The 26,708-nt window shown below is 44.2% G+C and overlaps 1 protein-coding gene across 46 annotated transcripts in view; it reads right to left on the minus strand.

The window, feature by feature from the left end:
* celf5a (cugbp, Elav-like family member 5a) overlaps positions 1 to 26,708 on the minus strand; it is a 178,302-nt gene that overhangs the window by 43,354 nt on the left and 108,240 nt on the right. For 22 of the 46 annotated variants that reach the window (XM_076087623.1, XM_076087644.1, XM_076087622.1 and 19 more), the window contains exon 4: positions 13,733 to 13,759. The exons of the other annotated variants lie outside the window; for them this stretch is intronic. In XM_076087623.1, the coding sequence (XP_075943738.1) occupies positions 13,733 to 13,759 (27 nt within the window). The remainder of the gene's footprint in view (positions 1 to 13,732; positions 13,760 to 26,708) is intronic. 46 annotated transcript variants of the gene reach the window in all.

Raw genomic sequence — 26,708 nt, forward strand, 5'->3', positions numbered from 1 at the left:
CACACACACACACACACACACACACACACACACACACACACACACACACACACACACAGATACAGAATTCAGACAAACTGTACATACACACACTCAGACTGAATGTTTGCCGCCATCTTAGATATCTTGGATTTGGATTATGTGGATGTTTGTGTGGGATTGTTTTTCCTAACTCGCGCTTTACTTCGCCCCCAGCATGCGTGGTTACATACAGCTCTCTAGAGACGCATGTTTGTCACATTTTGTGACTCACAACTCATTGGTGAAACAAAAAAAAGCATGTGTGTATGCTTTCAATTATAGTTGTTAGAAAGAAGGAACATTCCAATCGGCAGGTCAGACGTTTAAAAAAAAAAAAAAAAAAACGAAATCGGCGAAGAAAATTGGAATCGGTGCCTCTCTAGAGGCAACACAAATATACTGTTACAAAGCAACACGTAAGACACGGTCAAAAAGCGCAACATCTTCTCAGAGCGGTTGATGGAGAAACCTGTTGGCTGTCGGTTCCCAGTCCGATGATGGTTATAATCAAAGAAGCAGTATTCTGCTCCATCCCCCCCGACAACCTTCACAAGATTCCTTAATCACACGATAGAAGTGATGTAACGGGAGAGAAACGCCGGCAATTAAACACCTGCAGAAGGACTCAATCAATTACAAGATCTTCTTGCCCACTGCAATCCTTTCACACCTTGCACTCGCATGAGAGAGTGTGCAGATACACGACAGCACGTCTACTTTGTTGTTGTTTTTTTGTACGTACAGATATTTGGGGCTTGTTTTTTTTAAGGTGCACACTGATGGCGGATGTCGGGTCGATCTGTCAACAGTTCCTTCTATGGCTGTGAACACAGCATGTCGTCCTTTTTCACTCTACGACTGTCTCACAGTGTTAATCTGCGTGAGCGGACCGTATTGACAGAACACATTACAGAGCTTTGGGGGGGAGAGGTTCGGCATCAACACAGAAATAGAATATTAAATCGGTAAACCTCATATTAGGCATGGACTTTGATGAGCGAATGTCCACCAGACTTAACCCTGCCCTTTCAAATTAATTCATTATGACTTGTTTACAGAAGCATGCTAGTGACTGTGGTCCATGCTCAAGGTAATGTTGCTGTGTGTGTGTTACGCCTACGTGTATGACGGGTTTGTCACATTGAGCTGGGAAATTGTTTTAATCTCCTCAGAGCTCCATCAGCAGTTTATCAACGGCACCACCTTCACTGGGGGGGGGGGGGGATTCGGGGGTGCGTAGCGAAATGACTGGCAGGAGTCAGAGAGGAAGGGGCGTCTGCATTTCAAATATCAATTGGCGCTGTCAGCGGAGCCCGGCGTGGTGAAGGATTATCTGAAATTAGTTTAGTTAATTCATCATCTTAAAGGGCAGTTGCTTTGCCGCTGATTAGTTATTGTACACACTTGTCAATTAAGGGTCCCTGGAGAATCCGTCCCACGAGGACCGAAGCCGACATCAAACGCACACACGGAGGAAAAAGAAAGGGACAGGAGACAGACGGGGAATACAGAGAGGCGTGATTTCAACGCGTTTCATGTTGAAATCTGTGTGAAACAAATGTTTTTCGTCTGATGTAAAAAGGTATTGCCTCAGAGTGAATTCAAAATGATGCTGTCTGTGTGCAGAGTGAGGAGGATGAGAGGCGGAGGTGGTTATAGATGTTGTGAATTAGAAAAATCAATGTGCAAGCCTTTGTACGAAGAGGCCGAGTGGAGGCCATCGCACTGACCTCTCCACAGGTCTCTATTCCCATAGTTACTGTTGCTACGATACTGGATTCAGCTCAGCACGCTATAAATGGCCGAATAGAAATCCCCGTTCACAAGCCTTCAGACACAAACGGTTAATAGAAATGTGCGATGCATCACTTGTCAGAAGACGAGCATTTATTGTAGCAGCAGCTCATTGTTAGGGTTCAACATTTACAGTTGATTTTAACAAAATGTAGGATTAAAAGTAACTTTCCTTTATTCATTTATTAACAACAATATGATATTAACAAAAAATGTCCAGAGAATATTATGCCTTTTTCTTCAGTGGTTGTTTTTTGCTGTTTTGTTTTACCCCATAATTCATTTATTAGGTGCTTTTCTGGTTAATCCAGCAACCAATGGAACGTGTGCCAATTGTATTCAACAATACATCGTAAACACACTCTTATTGGACAAAAAATAGGCTTTACAAATCTGCATGTTTCTACACATTTACTGAAAATACACTAAGTCTGCGATGGACAAACCTTATGGAATAAGTTCAAGAATGTCTAGGAGAAGCAAGGGTGTAGTTTAAAACTCTGATAAAGAAAACAATAATCTTAGAGAATATTAATGTATGAATGTTCACGTTCACGCTGCTTCGCACCGTCTTTGCTAAACATTTCTCACCCCTGCTTTCCAATATGGAAACAGGCAACGGTATGATTTGTCACCACTGATAATGCATTCCACAGTGGTTGTTAGTCCTCTTCCTGGGGACCCACAGTGCTGCTGGTTTATAATCCTATCGGCTCGTACCGTATCCTTCCATAAAGTTAATTACATCCACCTTTCATCCCAGGTGGAAACCAGTCCCTGATAAGGTGTTTAGAATGAAAAGGCTACCTATTTAATCCTATTGGGGCTGTGGCATTCCTACTCCTCATTCACTAATGCTTTGTCCGCTTTCTTCCCCCGAAAAAAATCTCCTGTGGTGGCAGTAAGACTCCTCAACGCCTCAGACATCTCCGATCGGGGCTCCAGGTCTCAATATCTTTGTACTGAAGCGATCATTTAGAAAATCTGACTTCTAATTTAGTTATTTTCTGTGTTTTTCAATACATTCCTTACTTTGATTTTCAGGGAGAAAACTACCTCCACTCACCTCACTATTACTGCAGTACCTCACCCATTCCCCAAAGGTAAACTATCTCAGGAAGCAATCCAACAAAATGTGACCCGATGTTCTGCACAGAGGGAGGGCAGATGGCACAGAAAGGGAGAAAGGGCTTCCATAAATGCAAACCAAATGCGGTCTATAAAACCACAGGGGTGAATGTAACCTTTTGCATTGGAGGACAGCGAAGCCAAAGTCAGAGCAGTCACTTAACGGTTCTGACAGTAACTGCTCTTCCCCATTAGTTTCAGGGCTGACTTCTGAAAGTAAAGGGGAAAGGGGGGGGGGGGAATACAAATGCCAGAAAATGAAATAATAGAGTGTTTCTACAAGTTCCAAATCAATTTCCTCTCGCTGACCTGCAGTAACAAGAGAAATCAATGCAGCCGGGAGTAAAACATTCTGAATTGAGGGATGGCAATAGCTTCTTTCTTTTTCTCCCCAGCAAAGACCATCTTTGTTTTGGAAGATCATTCAGTGAAAAAAAAAAAAATCACTCAGGAGTAAAATACTGGCACTTTGGCTGTCTGCAGAAGTCGGCACCGACCCAGACAGATACACTCTCCTCCAAGTTTGCCTCAGAAAAAAATTTGTACGTCACAGCTTTTAACCTCTACGTTGGCCCGGTGCACCGTGTCCAGTCTGGTGAAAATAGGAAAAACCGTTACCGAAAAAGATAGACGAGCTAATTTATGAGCACAAATATATATACAGAATAACCTCAAGTGTTACAGGGGGAATTTGCACAAATGTTAATAAAGAACGCAGTCTGTGGTTTCCCTCTACTTCCTATCACATCTTTTATTTGCACTGTAGTACCAGTGAAAAGGAGCAGAGTGAGAGCTCTCTGACTTTCCTTCTGCCTTCGGCGAAACGCATCCATCACCCGCGTTGTCAACACAACAATCATGCCTGTTGGATGGTGGTGTGAACACCCTTTCTGGGTCTAAATGAAATCCTTGATCAGAGGTGTTACCTGGGATTAATGCAGGCGCTTCTATCGAACACAGGAGGCTTAGACAAGAAATCCAGCCCAGAGTTATAGCCACAACCTCTCTCTATAGACTTTAAAGATGTCGGGATAATAGGGAAACGAGAGGCAGAGAGCGAGCGCCGTCTCCATGGCAGCCGGTGATGGAGGCCCTGCCCTCTGAGACCATTAGAGCATCACATCTGGTCCTTCAGCGGCACTACTTTCTGACTTCTGAAGAACCAAATTACAAGTTTCACAGTGTGAAAATACATATAATTTAGAGAGCTAACACACATTTCTCACAAAGGATTGGTTTATCCAGTTAAGTGAGCCATCTTTCAAATTAATGTGACAGATTTAAACGCAATCATTGAGTCTGGTTAATCTATCCATTTTAAGTGATGCTTAATATTCTACTTCACGAAAAGCCTCTTTTTAAAAAAAATAGTTTTACAGTATGCAGAGACTTGCAAACTTCTGGGAATAGGGTTTAAATAATAAATAAGGTGGAAACTTTCCATGGGAGTTAACGGGAATAAATTGGAAATATAGAGGTTATCTGCTCAGGCTGTATTTATGATGCATATGCAGATAAATACTAACCTTTTACCGTATCATAGCAGACACAATCCATTCATTTGTCAAATACATTCATCTGTGCCATGTTGTTAGTTAGCCAGCTAGCAAGTTAACTGATGGCTGTGAGAGCATCGACTGTCACTTCTCACACGTCCATTTTCTCACGCAATGAAAAATAAATATAAGTTATAATGTCGTGCCGCGTACAATATATATACTAAAGAAAACGTCAACATCAAAGTATATACATAGCTGTATAGAGTACATCTAAACAGGAGCACCAGTGAGTGGGCGTAGTACACGTTAGCGGCTGACTGTGCAGCTACAATCAGAAGCCGTGTACATGTACAATATCTGACACAGGTTTAAACTGACCACAGGCCTGTCCAAAAACCCTCGAGCAAACAAGAAGAAATATTGTTGCCACATCAGTTGCAGGATGTTTAAGATGAGAGAAAATGGCCCCTGTACCACTATGTCTGAACTCTGACCTGACTCTGGGACTCTATCAAGGTCCAGGACGCCTTTGTTTTTTATGCCGTGGGCTCTTCTGCTCTTGTAAATAAATATGAGATAAGGTTCCTCTAAACTTATCTTCAAATGTGTCTTTCAACCAACACTTGTCTCCCCCGCAGAAAGAGGGACCTTTGCTTTGAAAAGTGTGTCTGAGAGAAAATGGAGGAAGGTGTCTCTGACCACATAACAGAAGAAAAAAAAGAGCCCAAATAACTGTCGAAGCGTGAAAGTCTGAAAAAAAAATATTTCCCTTTTGTCCCCTCTTGGAGCAAAAGAAGGCTTTCAAGTCCAGAGATTGCAAAATGTTATTTTTCATCTCCCTTTTTTTGAGGCACGAGGAAACCTGAAAAGCCACTGCTACAGCAGTTTAGTAACCGTCCTATTTCAAAATTGAGGTCTTTTCAGATGTTGTGAGCCGGTCGGACCTCCTGGGACGCTCTGCAGTGCACTGTGCGAGTCCCACCGCTTCTACGGGCTAGATGGAATTGTGGAAAAGCTTTTTTCTGTGTTTTAAAGTACGCCGTCACGTTCTTTACCAGCCATACTTTGCCCCGGCACCATGCGGAGTGGCTATCCAGCGCTGCTTGACGTCTGGGCTGTTCTCATGTGAATAAGTCCTCCATCACACCACCACCCCTCCACCCCTCTTACTCTCTTTCTCCTTTCATCATATTTTTTTAGAACACATAACTTTAGCTGTGCATCGATACTCGCCATTATTCCTCCATGCAGGACAATTTTATCTCTCGCATGTATTTTTTTATATCGCTCCGCAACTCTGTGGTTGAATATATTACGTCGCTTTGGTCGGTAATTTCCCAGCCCGGAGACATGCAATCACTGTTTGGGCTGCTACACGCCTTATCTGCTGTGACAAATAACTGTTGAGCGGCAGCAACAGCAGCAGATTGCCATGCAGAACGTGGCCTTTACTGCAGCAGCAACACAAAATGAAATAGCTGTGAAGAGGCAGCTGTTATAAACCAGTCACTTAATTTGCTCCAGAACAGTTTTCTTTCATCATATTAGAGCTGTTAAACAGGGCCGGGTGTCGCAAAGAGATGTTGTTTCTCCCCTATGTGAAAACTCATCAGAAGAGCCTCCCACGACTATTGTCATCACTCATCAGTGGATGAACAATAAACCTCTGGTGCTCCACATATCCTTGATAGCCATCTTAAAAAAACACCACTGGGATTACTCCTGTCAGCCGGCGTGTGAAGTGTACATTATGGTAATGCTACCATCAGGAAAAATATTATATTTCTTGATTTTTATTTAACCCTCTTCCCCACCTCACCCGTCTTCAGCTCCGAGAGACAATTTAAACTCGTCCTTGGCTCAAAGGCAGCACTACTTGAAATGCCTTTAGATTTGGTGCACACACACATCAAAGAGACCAGGAGCTTATTTTCAAGTATTTTGCACCCCGAGGCTAGGAGCTACTTCTGAGGCTGCTGTGTTCCCTGTAAATAGCTTGGTTTTCTGTTCCACAGATCCCAGCAAAGCACCGTCTACCAGAGGGCTGTGGGCAGAGGCCCCCGTGCTCTGCTATCACCAGAGTAAAAAAAAAAAAAAAAATCACTGTGCATAATAGTTCTGCCGATTGCTTTCCTAAGGTGTTGATCAGTAATGCTCACAACAACTGAACTAAAGTCTGCCGGGGCGAAGGCTTCTCGCCTTTGAAGGATCAAACTTCTCGTCCCGCGTTTGATGGCGCCACCCTGTGATGTGCGAGACGTCTCTGAGCGCTCAGAGTCTCATTTATCCCGTCTTCATCTTGTGAGGACGTAAACAGTGACGTCCTGTTCGGGATAATCCACAACAGTTATTCCACCACCTGATGCTGTTATACTGTCGTCACTTGAACGGCTCCAGAATATCTTGTGCATGAGGATCATTATGAGTGGACGTAGCTGCGTAGAACTTCACGAAACAATCCATTTAGCCGATACCTTGTTCCGGAAATGAAGCGATCTACAGCTGATTATCTTAAAAAGCTAAATGAGGAGAGAAGAGGAGGAGGCTGGTGGAGCGAGAGACAACGAGAGGTTCTGACTCAGACGCCGCTCATGATGAAAGTGCAGGCAGGGAGAGACCGACTGATCCAGTGTCATTGATTAATTAACGTAAATTACAAAAATATTGTATTCACTTAATTTTGTATTTTTAATATCTCTGTGACTTGCTACTGTTCAGCATTCTTTTCTATGGTTCCATAGCTTCGTCTCTGGACAAATAACACACACTCTGGTCAATCAGTGGGTATTCACAAACCCTACAATGTCACTGAAATCCAACCATATACTGTATATATTTATGCATCAGAGAAAAGGTAGTAATTGATATGTCACATGACATTACTCAACGTCTCTCTGGATACAATGTAGAGAGAGCCCTGGTGAAAATGTGTGAGATTCGGCTCAGCAACTACACTTTCGATTGTAATCGCAAAAAAAAAAAAAAAAAAAACTGTCCCTGAATTGAATGTCAGAAAGTCTCCCTTCCTTATCTCTTTCAAATAGCATCAATCAACATTAGAAATAATGGCACCTTCACTCGGTAGGGGAAATGTGCCTTTAAAGAGTCATTTTAAAGTCGTTTCAGGCGGCTGTGTCTATTGCTTTGTCTAAGCTCATCCTTTCATGCCCTTCCTCTTTGTAACGACTGCTGCCAGCCAGCACTTCTGATGCCTCGGAGTGCAGAGCATCATTCATAAGAAGACTGCTTGCTGTGATTAGCCCTATGCCTTAAGCCATATATAAAAATTCATTTTAAATGTCCTTTAAAAACCCATAAAACATCCATATTGACTCGAGGCTGCCAAGCTGTAGGGGGCTGCTAATCAGTTCCCTCTATGGTCCATTTAGCCTCTGTGTCATTAAAGATAATACAAATAAAATAAGTGTTGAAAGCACTTTGAATCCTTCCCCTGAAAATAAAACAGCCTCCCCTCACCAACTGTCAATAATTTGCACGAGAAGATTTTTGTTTTTTTGTTTTAGTTTCCCACGCTTGCAGTGCATTTGTGCTGAACAAATTCCAGTTAATTACAAGGCAAATGGTACAAAATGTGCTCCGTGACCATTACAATCCTGTTTGCTATGCTCAGCAAGGATGCATCACTCATCACACCCACACAAACACGAGCAGGCGCATATAAATGAAAACGCAGAGGTATAAAAGACTCTTGTTAGCGCATACACACTTCTGCACACACACACACACACACACACACACACACACACTGCTCTGTGTCTCTCCTGATTAGACACATGCATCGTTTTAAGGGCTCAGCTTTAACGCAGATGTGAAATTCAGACTCTTTGCTCAACCCTCTCTTGACTTTGACCAATATTGTGAGATAGTCGTATTCCAGCAATGGAACTTTAATGAAAGGTTTTGCAACATGCATAGACGCTTGGTTGATCTAATGAGATCCCTAACTGTTTCTGCCATCTGCCAGACCCTAGTCATGACATTAACTATGCAGCCATGCTAAGCTCCTCTTTCAGAGGAAGCAGCCCTCATCCGCTACGTGTCAAGTGCGCAAACAAACACACGCCTCACGTAAAGCCATCGCACAGGCACTGAATACTTTCAAATCGCATAAGAATATATATACCGTGGCTATGCAGCACACCGTGGAGCACAGCTTGAACTTTATTATTATATATACGGAGCTTCGGCCTGATGTAACGCTTTTCTTTGCTTTGGCTGAGCTTTTGTTGCAGTATTGACGTCCCCGCTATACAAGGCCCTGCTTTCAGTCAAACTCATCTGCAGTTTGCCGGGGTGCCATTGTTCGCCTGGCCGGGGAGAGGTCACCGCGAGGGAGGAGAATAAATGTGGAGTGATTGACTAGTCTCTGTTGGAGAAATGAGTTCTCCATTCATTCCCGGGCTTCCAGAGGTGAAACGTCCTTCAGGAAGGTAAACACAATCTGACAGGGCCCTGCAACAGACGGAGAGGCACAGCATGGCGTATAGTCGCTAAGGACAGCACTCTGCTCTGCTCTCTCCTCTCCTGCGTCCTTCCTTTCCTCCCGGCCTCCGATCTGTGCGATGACCGACACGTCGGGTCTCACTGCTGAATCTGGACACTTTAGTTGGATTACTTTTTGCTCCGCCGCTGTGTAGATATATTGAGATGTCCGCAGTCACGCTCACATTTCTCTCCGAAATAAAAATGGGCTTCATGACTCCAGAGGGACGGGGCGATCATTCAAATAAGGGTATTAGTGCGGTTTCCTCTGAAGGCTTCCGGCCCAGGTCCTACAAGATCCCGGGTCCCTCCTGGAAAGTAAATTGAAATCTGGAGCGCCCATCAGAGACCAGATTAGGCTGTTTTCCCGACATGCTTAAATTGCAATAATCTCGAATGCAGATCACATCTGCAGCTAATTGATGGATTTGCCAGAGGACCTGAGAGTGGTTAGGCTCCACTGTGAGCTCCTGTTTATTTTCAGAAGGCAGATGCTTTAACCCTTATCTGGCTGCTGCCAGCAACTTGAGGCCAGTGAAATGTTGGAGCTAGCAGCATGCTGTCATCAACTGCGAGATAACCGTCCAAAGGCTTTGCCTTACATACACCCACAAACTCTGCCTAATTAGGGAGAAATATGTGCCCGGGTTTCTGTTATACATTGGTTTGGCATGAATAATTCAAAGCACATAAGGCTTACTGTTGTTCTTCAGGCCCTCTCTTGCCATTCATGGTAGGAGCTCCAGTGAGTGTAGGAGCGCCTGCCATCCACTCATGCAAATACACTTACAGAGACAATGTGGTGAGCAGCTCATCACAGCATTTGTAACATACAGTTCTGTTAGCTGCAGCCATGGAACTTTACATCGTGGTGACCTGAAGACCGAGGCGACACACGCTGCACATCTAATTCCAAATGATGTTCTCACACTCGATGAAGAAAATAAATGTGTGTGTGGATCAGTTAGGGGGAGAGGGAATAAAGAAATGCGTTCAACACGTGTAGGCATTTCTGCATGTGATTGCACAAAAAAAAAAAACAGCAAAAAAAAAAAGACTGTATGTGTTTGAGGATGTGCTGTGTGTTGTGGTTGTGGCAAGCAATGATCTATTTTTTCCCATTACCCCACTGCATACGTGTGGTTCATTTACATTCATGGTTATCCAGATAATGAAGCTTTCAATCCGGGGGATCCTGTGGTGAGAACAATGAACCCAATTACCTCCTGCCGCCTGTGAGATGGGATGGCAGACTCGGAGACAGATGGGAGAGGCTGCACTCGGCCGGCAATCCAATCACATTCATCTCGCTTGCTTCCCTTTTCCCCTGTTCATGTGTTCTGCAGCAACTTATCAACAGGCAGGGGCCAAAGAACCTGGGATCATTACATCACACACATCAACAACTCTGCAAACACACACACACACACACACACACGTGTGCACACACACATTCCCTGAGGTCCACTCGGCCCCTGAAATCTCCCCCCGCCCCTACGTTCCACACCGCTAACACGCACCTCAGGTTTCTGTCTTCCTTCGAACACAACGTTGAGTTTACATACTTCACCTGCTGGGGGAGGAGGAGGGGGGGAGGTAAGGAAAGCGTTTTGAGGACGTGGTAATGTCTACCTCAATCTTGCTCTCCTTATCAGGGAGCCGGTGTCTGACTAAGAACATTGCTAATGATTTATGGAAGATACTCAAGTTTCCTTTTTCTAGTTTAATATTTCAGTTATAAGCTCAACCGAAATCATCCAAAGATGGACTCGGCGAAAGTTAGTGGCTACTTTATCAGCCCTTGTGTGGATGTGCAACATGATGGAAGGAAATGGAAATAGTGTTTTTAAAAAAAGAAGTTAAATAAGGGAATCTCTGTTTATTCCATCGTGTCTCTCTTACGAAATGAAATTTGAGAAGATGTACTGTACTGTAACATAGACTGGTGCCATCTTGCAACATGGGGACTAACTAGATGACCATGTCTGATGTTAAAATGAAACAACTAATATAATATTAAAATGAAATGACAGTAGTACAGCACCAGAGCTGCCTTCTATACGTCTCCTGGAAGTTTTATGGGCAAGAAAAAGTGTAATGTGGTTTCCGTGAGAGAGGACTTGACATTCAGCAGTAGCCAATGATACGCAGTGTGCCTGGACCTCGACGCTGCTTGAGGGAATGTATTCCACTACTAGATAATTAGCCTGTGATTGCGTGAGAGCTGATACCAATTCTGCATAATGCTCCAATATTTTCTGCATGCTTCATGCAAAATATACCCTTATCTCAGATTCTCCCCCCCCCCCCCCCCCCCTCATGGCCCCTAATTTTGACACTGTGATCAATATTAATTGACTTAGTGATCGATGTGTCTCTTGAAGTTTTCCATCAGTCTGTACTGCCATCAGTTGTGTCCACACTATTGTGGGTTAGAGGGGATCTGCATGCTAATGCTTATGGCAGCTCCACCGAGTGGCACACAGGTGTTTTTATGTTAATGAATGTCAGGAGAAGAGATCTCGTTGGTCATCCCTGGGTACACACAGGTGTGGATAGGTACACACACACATACGCACACTGCCCACCCATGCGTGCATGCTACCTCACACACACACATGCAGACCGAGGCTGCACACCCACTGAACCCTTGGATGCATTATTGATAAGCTACTAATTACGCTTGTTGCAATTTCAGCTGACCTTTCCCGGGAACATCCCGGATCATTATAAGCTGCATTCTCTCTTGAAATTGCAAAGGTAATCTAAAGTCCACCTCCTACCCCCCCCCCCCCCCCAACACATTCCTTGATGCGCCGCTGGATGAAGAGGTGTTCTTCCATCCCGAAATAGTGGGAGATATTGTTAGAAAAATGACACGGGGAGGTAGAGGAGGACAGAAAAATGCAAGGGAAGAGGAAAGATGGAAAAAAGTATATTGGAAATACTACAGCCCGCAGCTGAGTAAATCTTCAGTTGAATGTCAGGTTTGTACTTGAACTGTTCGTCTGAGCAATGACTGAAATTAATTCTTAGAGTATCTCTTGAAGTTTACGGTTAACATTGCAATGCTCAGTATCATCACATTCTGTTAAAGGTTAAAAACTACACCATGGTGGGTTATTGTACCTGTTTGCATGCCATTATGACACATTAGTCTGAAACATTCTCATCATAGTTTGCCATTATAGCAAACACGTTAGTGTAATGGCTCTGTTTAAAGCAGCTTTCCTGCTCACAAAGCCATTCCATCTTGGAAAGGCCACAAACTATAATGTGAGTGGTTGTGCAGCCGGTGCTCACGAAGATCAATTGATGATCAGCTGATCTGGGTGATGCAAATGACCCAATGTCCTTGCTTGAACATACACTACAAGTTCCATTATAGAGACAAATAAAAAAAGATCCGTCATCATTTGCAGTGCAAATGTTTTGGACGCTCAAAGAAAGATGAATTGTATTGTTTTCTAATGCAGCTGCTGAATTCAGCTTCCGTTGATGGTCATTTGCCATTTAACAATCCAGCTATCAATCTGGAGTTTGGGTCATTTGCATGAAATGTAGCACAAAAGTATAATTAGTAGCACTTGGGCTAAAACTCAAAGCTGAAACAACAGCACACACCAGACACAGACTTTATGTTGCTGAAGAAGTAACAACGTCTGGTTCTGATGATAAAGCAGAAGAAACAAAAGGTGTTCAGCTCAGCTACAGACTCTTTAATGACTCAAAGCATATACAGGTACTGTGCAGCCTTCATAAATCAAGCCGGTACATTTGATAATCCTCGACGTGAAAGAAGCATAAATGCAGATACTTCTGCAGAATATTATCCACAGAGAGCTCGGCATTCACTGAAAACTAAAGATACCAGATGTATTGGTGAAATGTTTTCGGGGCGCTAAGAGTGAAATCCAGCCAATCTGGAAAACAACAACCTTCTAAGTAGATCTTTGTGCATTCAGAGTGATGATTGATTTCCTTCCAGGTTTCCTGGAATTGATTTATTTCTCTTTCTGTCTATTGAATGTGTGAATAATATAGACAGCAGGTAAACGTGTTAACGTGTGCCAAAAGCCCACGAGCAAAAAGTTGAACTACTAACTAACATTCCGACTGCACGCTGTGATACTGGAGGACCAGTGAGGGCCATTTCAAACAGTCTCAATTCAAGTATTCATGATATGCAGGCGTACACCTAAAGGTCCACATCCTGTGAGCCGGTCATGCCTGATCCTTGATCTACGACTTCATTATGTGATTCTTTGGAAGCTGGCAGTGGGAGACATTTGCTCTTATTACAGTTACCAATCTTGAGTTTTCTGTCCAAGATCACGTAAAATACAATAGAACAAGGCGGAGGAAGAATAAAGGAGGGGAGAGAAATGTATTAAAAAAGGTATTTTCTCAAACCAGTATGTGGTAATGAAGTTAAGGCAAAGAGCTTTAGTGCTGCTTTGGAAGCTTATTTATTTTAAGGTTTGCATGTTATTCAAAAACAACGGCTGCATGAAGGTCATGGGGACAGATCTCTGCAAGAATTCCATTCTCTTTTGCCTTTACTAGTTCACCAGCCTTTATCCCACCGCCTCCACAACTTTCATCTCCCTCTGAAACACACACGCACACACACACACACACACACACAACTAAACATTTCCACAGATTCTGCAATTTTCCCTCTAAGAGGGGAGTCTATATACCTAAATAGATATTCAGCTCTTCCAGTGCAATCAGATTTTGTTGGTGATGGGAGCTGACTCGGAACCAAAATAAATAGATAGAACGGGAAAAGGGCTGGGAACAGCAGTTTGCTGGCAGCGCTGTGAACCAGGTGAGCCGGTGCCGGCAGGGACGACACCCGCCAAAGGATTAATGGTCTCGGGGGAAGCCAAGGTAAGCCTGCTGCTCCTGCGTGACATCTTTGTACTTGTAAGAGCACAGAAATTAGCCAGGCAATGCAGTGAGTAATGGCCGGGGTGCTTCCATCAGTCCCATTTAACAATGCATGCAAAGCCAACGGAGGGAAAGAGAAGTAAACGTTCTCCGCTGGGCATGTGTGCCGAGGAGCCTGGAGCAGTTTACCACGTAGTGTTGTGAACGCAGCCGAAACATTACACCTTTAATAATAATATTAATATTATCATTAGCATTATGTTGATAATAATAATATTGATGATGAGATTATTAATAATAATGAGAATAACGATACAAATTATTATTTTATTATTTTAAAATCATTACAACATACATTAATAAACATCAGCCATATATATATGGCTGATGTTTAATGTATGTAATGATTTTTAAAAAATCATTACATGATATCCAGCCTTGAAGGAATACTTCACTTTGACTCGTGTTTTTTGCATTTTCTCACGGTGTACTCGTGTAGTATAATCTATAAGTCTCAATTACCAAGTCGTATGCTCAGTACTTCCGAAACGCATGCGTCTTAACTAAACTAAAGTAAAACTCTACTCGTCCGTGCGAGTCCAGTCTGGATAAATGAGGATGATACTGCCGAGTTGTGTGAGAGTTTGTAAGCAGACGCTTTGATATAGTTTAGTTTACGTCAATTCATCAAGACTTTTCTGCGTTGTTGTATTCTCCGTTCCCCGCGGCGGCGTGGTGTTCAGGAAGGTTTTCTTCAAGAATTCAAGGTAACACTGGCCACTGGTCATTCTGTGGGCGAAGTATTCCTTCAATTCTGGCGCCATTTGTTGACAAAAACACAGATTAGAGAGACTTTATCTTTATCACTTAAGTACTGAAACATTCTGATTTTAAGAGCTAACACAATGCTCTTTGGCGTGTAGCCGTCTTCTGAAATGTGATTTACTTATTTTAAATTCAACGCCCTTGATGCTTTTTCCACCCCTTGCAACAGCTGAATATTCCCCATCCAGCCTCCCCTGCGCCTAATCCATAAACAATGATGGAGGAATATGTATTATGTATGTATTTCCCAGGTAAAACATAGAGGTATAATATCAAACAACATATCGTGGTGAGTGCCCACAGCGGTCTAGACCTTCGTGGTGCCTGGGCTCCTCCAGATGTTCACACACGGTATCATACAGACACGGGCGTGCTCTCTCAACTCAGCAGAGACTTTTGTCTCGGCGCACACCAAATGTCAGTGACTCTTAGGTCAGATGGTATCATAACATGCTCCGAATTGTGTGTGCGTCCACACACACACACACACACACACACACACACACACACACACACACCTGAACAGCACACGTCAGGGTCTATGTTCAAATGCAAAGCAATTATATCCCATTTAGAAGAAGATGTACTGTCGGCAGTTTTCAGAAGCGTCGCTCAATTTTATGCACCCAAAGAATGAATCCATATTCCTAACAATGTTTGTTCTTTTACATATAATCCATTCAGGCGAATATTCTAGGTCAAAATACACTAAAATATGCTGCATATGAAACATTTGTATGATTTTGACTTTGGCTGCACCAAGGTCATACTTGCTGTGAAAACAAAATTGTATCAGATTCATGTGTACAAAAGAAAGAAGAGCGGAGCGGCGCAGCGTAATCCACAGGGTGGAGAGCTCCGCTAGCAGAACTTGGCAAAGTCTTCATAAACCAGCTTTTCCCCCAAGGGCAACGTGAAAGAGAGAGAACCACTAGGGGCACTGTTCCATGGAGACATGTTACCGTTTCCTTCTCCACTTCAGTGTACTTTCATAATTGTTGCCATTTGTTTGGTCCATTTCTGAATGTCTGTCTTATTGACTTCCAGACAACGGGCCATGTTTGTAATATCACAACATAGTTATAGTCGACTAAGCAAATAAGCTAGAATGTCCCTCAGGAACAACATCATTTTGAATATTATACTATTTTAAATGCCCCACAAAATGTAGGAAGTCTCCACTTTGTTTGATTTATTTCATTATTAATTAGGTGAAAACTATGTTTCAGAGTGTCCTAAAAAAGACCCCAAAACTACAGATTTCTCCAAAAGCACAACCCAAACTGTCTTTTCTCAGTCTCTTCACACCTGCCACATGGGGCCGAGTCTTTCTTAGTCTTGCGTGAGAAGCGAGGAGGTTGAGAATACAGAATCCTGCTCGGCAGAGATGGGGGGGGAGTGGATGGACGGAGGAATGAAGGGATGAGGGGTGATAGAGGTCTCCCAGCTGTCTAAAACCGAAGGCTCGTCCCAGCACACTGGTTCCCACTAATGACCAGAGGCCCTGAATTCCTCCGGCTCCCGTGGGACAACAGCTGCTGCTGTCTCCAGCTTCTTCGCGGGGCTTTGAAGGGGACGTGGCAGCAGTCGAGCTGGCTACCATCCTGCCTAGCAGAGCAGCAACTCCGGGATCGGGACAGCGAGGCTTGTTGTGCCAGCAGGGTGGCTAAGCCCGCCGAAACCCCATCCAGCCAATTACTCTCTCAGAATGCCAAGCCGGCTCTCTAATGGGGAAACTGGGGACGGCACGCTGTTAGGTGCTCTCGCAGGTTTACAGGTTTTACCGGTAAGCAGTAACACTCCCACTTCGAGGTCACGCAATTTTTTTCTGTCCATTCTGACAGTTGGGACTAAATGGGCAGAAAAGCTCAGTTTGATTTTCTCCAAACCAATTTGTTTTAAAATGACAAATTCCTTTTTTCGAGCTCTTGTTTCTCTCCGTCTTCCACTCACACATAGCCCCTGGTTAGGCTTAGCCTTTAGACTACTTGCAGAGAGTGAGAAACTGCCTTGTAAAAAAAAAAAAAAAAAAAAAAAGAAGTGAGAATGGCCAGGCTAAAGGGGATTGGACGCCTGTGGTACGACTACCTAATCATTCCGTCCACGTTCCTACTGTTCAGATAAGCAGCAGTGCCTCCAGTGAGCCTTCCCTCCAATCGACGGCATACATATACTTTAACTTAGCTAATGTGTGCAAGTCTTGCAGCATTGCACACCATTTAGTGCTACACTTCAGACCTCACTGGGGAACCAGTGGACCATGTGGTGGGGCAGAGGTCAGAATAAACAGAGCTGCTACAACCCAGGAGAAATGCATTTAAAATATGTATTGTTTCAACAACCACTGTTCTCTGTCAAAGCTGTTGAAGTAGCAATCAGCATTACTGTTTTTTGCAAATGTCTTGCAGCAGCTGTGGGTGAATACAGTCAAATGGGAATAGATTTGTTGTGCCGCAAAATCAACATGAAAACACATCCAATCCAAGTCCTTTCATTTAATGGTAAAGAAATACTTTACTTTTAATGGGATTTTAAAACAACAATAGGATCCCAACATATTGAATCAATGAGAAAAATGGAATTACAGTCTGAGAAATTCATTTCGTTACATGCGACAACTTCTGAACTGTGCTTTCCCCCCCCCCCCCCTCTGTTTACAAAACAATTTGTGCGAGTCCACTGAACCAACTTTCCTCTAACAATGTGTTACGAGACAGAGAAAAACAAGAGAGAATCAATAGGACCCGTGGTCATGTATAATTTGCAGGGCCAGCACCTGGCTGCCAAAAAGTAAAGATTTATTTTCCCCCTGCACGTTGCATTCAAGGATATTGGACAATTTTGTTGGACGTGGGCGGCTATTTTCACCAAATCCTGGCTGCAGGTCAGCCGAAATGATTGGATCTCTGTAAGCTCTGTGGGTGCACACAGCATTGTCCCCATGTAAACAGGAGGCCTGAATGTGTTCTTCACACTTCTTTGCGTCTCGTGTGTATATCCGTGCGCACGCTCAGCTGAGACTCGCTGACAAAACTGCACCTAGCAGAAGTCACCGCCAAACCACACTGGCGGTAAAATAAATCTTTTTAATTGCATGGAAAGCAGTGTGCGATTCTCAGCATTTTTCTCCGTGTACAATCTTTCTCTAACCATGTGATCATGCGTGTGCGTGTGTGTTTGTGTGCGTATGTGTGTGTTGTGTTGTGTATGTGTGTGTCAGGTTGGCTGGCAGGCTGAGAGGCTGCCTTGGCTAGTCGGGGAGCTCTTCTCCCTGAACCAGCTGGGCCCTCCTGCCTCCCTCCAAAGCAGTCAGTGCAGACCACATGGTCTCACCCCTCTGAAAGGTGCCATTCAGCCTCACACAGCTAGTCACACATGGACACGCACACTAGCAGACACACACACACACACACAACGACACACCGAAGCCTTGATGGAGGAACATTCAAAGGAACACCTTCTGCTGTCCACGCACAGCAAACTCACCTGCTCAGCTCAGCTATTCACCAACAATATGTATAATTTAGTAAGCCAGGCGATGTATATGAAAACATGTAGACCATCCAAAGGGAAGAATTACAGCAATATAACAAATACAGCCAGATTTCACACAAACTGCAGGTAAATGCCTTCGCTGCATGGCAATTCCACAATGTCCCTTGTAGATATTTAATAAAATACACTTTGAATTACATTTATTACATATTGTAATCTTTCCACTGCTACTCTGCACTTACGTACTACCACACTTTGCTTATTTTCATAGAAAACAAAAAGCATTTAGTTAGAGTTAATTTTTCCTTCTGTTCTGAACAAATGTCCCGAAGTAAAACGGTACTTTAGTATTCAAAGTAGCGAAAATCAAACGTATTCATCTCAAATACATTTTTTTTTCTATGTATATTATTGGTACTTTGCATTTCCAACAGCGCAATTCGGCAAAACAGGTGACCTTGTGAACTCTGCCGTGTAATGCGGAGAAGCCGTCGGCTCTTTGAGGTTCGTTCCATCGCTCCCTGGATGAGGTCACTGAGGTGGATGGAGATAAAGAGATGTGTTGAGGAGAAAAGGCAAAGAGGAAGAGGAGGAGGAGGAGGAGAGCAAGATGTTGGGAGGTCCAGGTCACATGGTGGGCCCCAGGACCTTGCGGTGGAGGTAGCTCACTTCCCCTGAGCTACATTTACCCTTTAGCTGGCAAGCAGCAGTGGACAGAGGTAGGTGGGGGGGGGGGGAAACGAGGGAATGAGAGATAAAGCGCGACGAGTGAGCTGGAGAGAGAAATGTAGCATTGAATCCTAATGTCAGATCAGAGCGGAACGGCGAGGAGATCTCTGCTGCCAGCAGCGTACGAACATGCATCTGTATCAAGGGGAAAATATTTTGATCTTTGATTATTCCCTTTTTCACATTTCATTAATGTTACCCAGACGGGAGGCGAAGGCAGCTTGACGTGCACACACGAGAGCAGAAAGCATCTCGCAGACACACTGGTGAGATAGCACAGGGGTTTTTGACAGAAGCCTTTGTTTCCTCTGAGCTGCTGCTGTACATTTGTGCATCTCTGCAGTGGTCGGTCACATTCATGTCATACCGAGACGGAGCCGTCCGTGTTCCCAGCTTCTTATGCTCCGTTTGTGGGCTCGCGTGATAAGAGCAGAAACGGGCACTTTGCCCTCATCGTGCGCAATAAAGACAGAAAGGGACGTTAATAAGAGGGTTACATGTCGGGAGGACCATTTCCTCACAAACACCAGTGTGTGAGGTGACTACGAGGAGGGTGAGCAACCGGAGGAATGGAAGAGAGGAGGGTGAGGTGAGGGTAAGGCTGAGCGATATTGTTGATGGAATCATCACAGTAATTAGGAAAGTTGATCAAATTTTATGTCAAATGTATGTAAAATTCTTCAAAAAAAAACATAGTTACATCTTTCTCTGAATAAGAAATAAATGATTTGTAGAGTGATGATGATAAAAATCATAACCAAGATTCAGAGGAAGCTAAATAAATGATAATATTTTAGTTTCGCCCGACCCTAGGTGGGGGGGGGGGGGGGGGGGGTCAAAATGATCGTGGCGGGGACTCTGCACTTTGTTTATTTTAATGGAATCAAATGGTACAAATAAAATCCTGTTTCACTGACTGTCGTGCCGGGATCCCATTTCTCCAGATGAATTATTCAGATTGTACATGCTGAGAGGCCAAGAATAGATTCCTAAAATAACAGGAGGATTGAGGAGTGGAGGAGGGGGGGGGGGGGGGGGGGGGTAACAGGACGACAACTACCCGAGGAGGCTGACAGCCGGCGAGCTGGGGACTCCGTGATCCTTCAGCATCTCAACCTCCCGTCCATTCTTGCCCTGCGATAGGCAGGATCTCTTGAAACCGGCGCTGGCTCAGCCATCATTACACTCACAATGCGGCCGAAAGACGCCATCCTCCTGTCGTACGGCCGATAGGTTCAGATTTAACATGTCCCCTCCCGTCACCGGCCCTGCTGTCGGATTGGTTTTGCTAAACAGAGCTGCCATAGATTAAGAGACCCAATCAGATTAGGTTGCCAAATCTCCTCGCCAAAAGCATCCCTTCCCTCCAAGAGTAGCAGTAAGATGGTCTTAACAGTGCTTCAAGGTTTCACTTCCACATTCAGGAATCAATCCCCGCTTCCAATCCAGCGTATTAGTTTGATGTGTGCCAGCGGTCCGGGCAGGCAGCTGTTGAGGGCTGTGCCGTTCCCTAAAGCACATTGTGCCTGCGCTGCTCCCCGATTCCCTGATAGCATTAATGCCAGGCAGATGTCCCTGAACTAGTCCAGACATTTTCATAATATTAGAGCTGTAGACTGGCCTCGTTTTCTTTTTGCCCCTGCCGAATTTCGTGAAAATCTCCCGTGGCTTTTAGGAGGAACACAATATTGACCCACAATATCTTCCACATCAACAACAGCCGAGCCATTCGCTTCCCTAATGGTAGGAAAATCAATAGGTAACGAATGGGCTTATTTATATTTCAAGCGATGATGTGTCTTGTTTTGGGTTTGGTGACAAGTTTATTGCTGTAGGGGGATACTGAGGAGGAAGATTTGCAATAGAATAATGAAGGAAAAAACACGTCTGTGGATCTCTATTAGCCGTTGTCGTTCTACAACAAATAACATCTGTTCCAGATGGGGATCTCTTCCTTATCGAGACACTGCTCCACCTCTGGCATTAGTCTACATCCAACTCAGTAGCTAATCTAGAATGAAAAGCCCCTCAGATCTCACCCAATGACTCCCTCCAATATCAAAGTGCTCTTTGAAGTTCACGTTCTATAAAATTGGTTCAAGTGTCAGGTAAGAGTTCCTGCAGCCAAAGGTAAGGCAGTCATCTGAAGCCTCATTCTTCTTTCTAGTTATTCTCCAATGAAGCCTCGGCTGTCCTTTGTATTCCTCAGCAGTGGAACCTCTTCATGTTTACTGCAAAGAGGCAATCAAGATGGCCTGCGTTTGGACCTGGCCCCTGAAGAACCCCAGTGTCTGGGGATACGCTTATTAACTTCTCTGCACAGAGACCTGCTCACCAATCATCCTCGACAATGCCAGTTCGCCTGATAGACTGATCGATGGGGAAGTCAACAAGAAGAAATAATAAAGAAAAGAAAAGGCAAACAAAGCACACATGAGGGGAAAGGATAAACTCGGTACAAATAGCAATGTGAGATCGAAGGGGTCTAGTGAGAGGAGACCAATATCAGCTAACTTTAAAGAAAAATAAATAAATAAGAGAAATACAAACTCGCATTACAAGCTGCCATGAACCGTGGCGAGGCCAGGGCAGCCGGAGCATGACCACATCAACACGTACTTCAGGTGGTCTTGCTGCGAAAATGACTCCGTCAGGAATACACACACATACACACACAAACATGAATAATGAACAATGTTAAAACACTCCTCCTTCCTTCATGCACCAAAGCAAAGGTTACCCCAATCATCTTTTTTCGGCCGCTGCGGTTTTACAGCCCCAGAATGACTGCTTCTCCCTCCATTACCTCTGCACTCGTTTTGACCGGCAGATGGGTGGAGAGACGGTGGCTGGCGAGTGGGCCATCACGGGACGCTGTGTGTCGGTGCGTGTTTGTCGTCTCAGCAGATGAGATGGGGAAAGGCAGGTGAGAGACGTGGCCGGGCCTTATTTAAAGGCCTCTTTGTGGCGCCCGCTGAACCAACGTTGGCGTTCCCTAATCGCAGGCACGACATCCCACGCTAGTCCTCGCCAACCCTGCGCCCTTTGTCCTTGTTTGTTGCCATTGCTTTAATAGCTGCCACAGCGTAAGTCGCAGACAACATAGGCCTTAAAATACATACAGATTAAATACTGCATTTTTGTGGCCTTGTGTGAGCACTAATCTCTGTTTAATCCACTGCTTTCATATCTCTGCCTGAATCGTTTGGTTGAAGCAGGTGTCCTTTCCAGTCCAACGGCAGCATGAAGCAGTGATTTAAGTGGACTGACAGTGAGAGAGACAGAGGGCGATATGAGAGGCTAATGGAGTTAATATACCGAGATGGAGAGATAAAGGAAAGAAGAGGCTGGATTGGAGGGACGGACACGAATAGCTCGCTGAGTTACAGGTACTGAATCTGAATACAGAGCTAAGTTTACAGCTTTCTCTGTAACTTTAGTTTGTTTCTTTTTAACCTGCTGCTGCAACCGGTTTGTACTGGCAGAGCTATGACTGCACTCCAACATATATTATTGTCCTCACGCATGCAGCTAATGTGTGTGTTTTGATATTATGTTTCTTTCATGTAGAGGTGACGCATTCAATATTATATAGAAATAAAATAATATATATATATATTCAATCTTCACACAGTAAAGGGCTCCACAAACACGTTGAGATGGAAATTATAGTGCGGTGTGTAGACAAAAATAAGGAGTGCATTTATATTTCACCTTTACACTGATTGGAAAGACATCTTCTGTCTGTCCATATCCCGAGGTGGAAAAAGCTTTTTTCTTCTCCCGTCTCTTTCTTTGTCATCACTTATATGCCTTGCCATTCTTTCTCTCGTGTTTGCTCTCTCTCTCTTATTTTTCTATTTGTCAGTCATGCTCTTGAGTCTTTTTGTGGACCCAGTCATGAGAGATTGTTTTCATATACTGGTCCAAAGAAAAGAATGGACAATCTTTAAAAAAACAAAACTATTCTCCTCATATTAAACAGGCGGACAAACAATATAAACGTGTAAACACTGTCACACCTCATAAATACAGCGACACTTTTAATTAGTCCCAGTCACCTATTAGCTCTCAACCACTGGAAACAGCAGTGTGGCTCTTCTTAGTGTTTGTGTGGATTCAAACGAGCCAATGTTTGTGCAAGAGCTACTCTCATGTCTCTCTCTCTCTCTTTCTCTCTACCTCATCTGGTTTTTGTATACACACAAGCCCCAAATAGTCTCTGGCCTCTCTCTGTGAACAAACAGGACATTTTCTTTCCACATGGAGCGCAGGGAGCAAAGGTCTCACAAAACGAGGGCAGAGAATTCAGCGCAGAGCTGAGGCCAGGCAGCTGGAGAGAGGAGAGCACAATCTAAAACCTACCGTTCACCTGAAAATATCTCAATAACCTTTTGGTATCTGGAAAAATGATTAATCCTTTCAGACTTCAGAAACCTAAGTGACACTGACATCATGTCTAACTCACACTAAAGGCCTTTACATATCGGGGGCGTTTATTTGTGCAATTAATTAGCAAGTTAATTTATTTTTTCAAACTGTTGTTTTTGTCCTGAATACTTTCACACAGTGTGTGACTTTTACATGGCGAAAAAGCAATGTACTTTGTTTGGAATAAGAGGAATTTTTTGGGGCTTTCACACCGCGAGTAAAGGCATCAACCAATGATGTTGTGTGTAAGCGGTTGAGTCTACATTTATGAAACAATAACACAAAGGCTTTGTTATCTGAACCAAGATGGCAAACAATACTTCTTTCCACAGAAGCTGCATGGACCAGATCCATTCCTTCCTTTCACAATAAAAGTCATAGACCAATAATATTCGCAGGTGAGTTACGCCTTTTGTTTCCCCCCCCTGGGTGTGTGAAGGCCTGTACTCAACCAAAAGCGGAGAGTGGAGCTCGTGTCTCTGATGTACGAGTGTTATATTTATACGTGCATGTGTCTCCAGTCTACTTTAATCTCCTCCCATCTGCTGGTGGACCTTCTCTCCCTGTTCTGAGGCCTGCCGTGCCCCATCCGATCTGCCGAGCCTGACCTCACTGTGCGTGTGTGTGCGTTTCTCTCTGTGTGTGTGTGTGTGTGTGTGGGCTGCTTGATGAGCCTGGTTCCTTATGAAGTGGTGTCATTAAAGCGGAGAGAAGGAGCAAACGGGTGATTGCAGTGATTTGGCAGAGGTTGCACAGACGCTGTCCTCCAATCAGAGCCCTCGCTTGGTCTCCTCCAGCTCCACTGCAATCACAGAGCACCAAGTCCACAGAGGACACACACACACACACACTAGTTTATCAGCCTCATGTATGGGCTCGTCTTTGCCATTCACTGCTAACACTGTGGGTATACAGTATATACCAGCAGATTTGACATCAGCATGTCACGGTCAACTTCTAGTGGGGTTGTACTTTTCTTTTTCTCAATTAAAATGAACTGCACACATTTTGGGGATTATGTTCATAATTAATCACATGGATTTATGTGGCCACACTCGTTAAATTCAGAATTCAATATCTGCAGGAATCATGCTTTTCAAACGTGAACGTTAAATTGAGACAGTTGGGGATTAAGGAAACATACTGAACAGTAGAATAAATGTCTGCAGTAAAACGTGCCGCTACAGAAGCTGCTTTTCTCCCAATGCACTGCACACAGGTTGTTTTGTGTTAATAGAAATTAAATGGCCAATAAAAGGAAAAAGTTCAGTAAACAAAGTCTAAATAAGGCAAGTCTAAAAAAGGTCAGCTTTCTAGCTCCTCTCCATGTCAGTGTACTGTAGACACACAGCGAGCCTCTTTGCTATTCTGGCTTGCACTATGAATAGAAGGTTCTATGAAGTGTGTGACAGCGCAGTGAGATTAGTTCTTGCATCCTCAAAGCCCTAAAAGGCAGGTGCAATGATCAGTTAATGTGACTGATGCAATTATAAACCAGCATGTCTTTTGTTTTTTTTATTCATTTCAACATGGTTACTTTGATGTTGCATGTTGACGTTGAGTGTTGCATCATTTTGAAAAGCACATTGCTCATTATGGCCCATATTGTTGTATCTAAAGTTGGTGTGTGTGGTGGTGGTCAAATGACGAAAGGCAACCGTTTAGCGTGCGTCACATCTTGTGTCAGTACCACAATGACACATTCTTTTGAAGTTGCATTCACATATCAGGTTCTGACAACTCAAACATCAAAGCACTGCATCTGCGTGGTGCAGAACAGAAGACCTCTTATTGTCACAGCGACGTGGACAACTACTGTACATCATCTACATGTGTTTATGTCTTCAAAGGGTTCAGAGGGAAAAAAAAGGGGGGGGAGGCAAAGAGAGAAAGAGAGGGAGAATGAATTAAGTGTAGAGAATTGAGCTGTAAATTGATCTGCAGTCTGTCCGTCCCCGAAGACGTTGAGATGCCGTAATGAGAACGGCAGACCAGATGCATACGGGGGCCGTCGCTTTCCCATCTCCATTCCTCTCTGAAAGAAGACAAGTTTGTTTCTCAAGGTGATTGTTGCGGTGATAAGGGAGAGGGTGTTATTAAGGGTGACAGCGGAGGGGCTGAGAGGCAGTGGCTGACTGGATAACCTTGTCCCCATCCCCGCCTCGCTTCCTTCTGCATGAGCATCTTCACCGCTGGCCTGCCCTGCCTGCCTGCTCGTCTGAACACAATCTGCTGGTTGGAATTACCTCCCGGCCCCAGAAAAACTAAACATGATTTCTGACCTTTCCTTTCTGTGTTCAACAGTAACCTTTGCTGATCCGCCCACGCTGCGAGACCACGCTGTAGCGAACGAGGGAGGGAGTGGAAGGGATGTGTGCGTTTCTCCAGAAAAAAGGCGAGTGAGGATCAATGTGTGTTTAGCTGAATTTATGTATGTATGCATATTTAAAAAGGCGAGTGCCGGGGATGGGTGCAATAACCTCGGCTCTCGTAAAAATATCATGCAATCAAATACAACAGCCCTGAAATAAATGCCACCTCTGTGAAGCTTTTCGCACGCAATATTATAAGGCGTCTCTGTTATTTTGTCTATCTGCTGTAAGTAGCGGCTGCTTCCATCTGTGCATGTGCTGACCGAGTGTAGTGTATTTTCTATGAGACACTGTGTTCGCAGAAATACCGCAGCTTTCAACTCGCTAAACTCACGACATCATCACTCTGCTTCCTCTTGTTGCTCTTTGCCGCGTCAGCAACTTTTTGCATTGGTATTATCATTAGAAGTTTGTTAGATAAGGCTAATTGATCTCCACCTACCGAGCGTGTTTAGCGGATTGTTGTGATCTGCTCCTTCCACTGACTCTGCAGAACTCCTACAGCCTCAGCACAATCTGACCCTCAGGAGCAAAGCGCATCCCCGTAGAAATGATTTCATCACCTCTTCCTCTCACTCCGTTTGTCTGTTGTTCTCCCGCCTTCCCTCCCCTTGTCTATCTTCCATAAACACCCCCCCCCCCCCCCCCCCTTTCAAAACGAAACCAGTTTGTGCTGATGTGAGGGTAAATTTGCGAGCTTACAGGCACGGTGACCTGAACATCGCAGGCCAGCCCGGTGGAGTTAGCCGACTGAACTCCGGGCTAGCCGAGGCCCGTGTATCGGTATTGTTTGTGTAAGAGCACCGGAGGGGATTTGGACAAGCAGTGTGAGCTCTGAATGTGTGACCCCACAGCTGGCCTTACCATTGGATTAGCTCCCCCTGATCCCCACAACCTCCGAACACGCTCCCTTACTATTTCAAGATCTCTCCATTTATGCCCAGCCAAGCACATTGTGACCGGTAATCTTTAGTTTTCTTCTCTCCGAAGGGAGAATATGTACTGTTCAGCGTCT

The sequence above is a fragment of the Anarhichas minor genome, unplaced genomic scaffold (genome assembly GCF_050575085.1).
Source record: "Anarhichas minor isolate MPS153535 unplaced genomic scaffold, ASM5057508v1 ptg000010l, whole genome shotgun sequence".
Classification (NCBI taxonomy): Eukaryota; Metazoa; Chordata; class Actinopteri; order Perciformes; family Anarhichadidae; genus Anarhichas; species Anarhichas minor.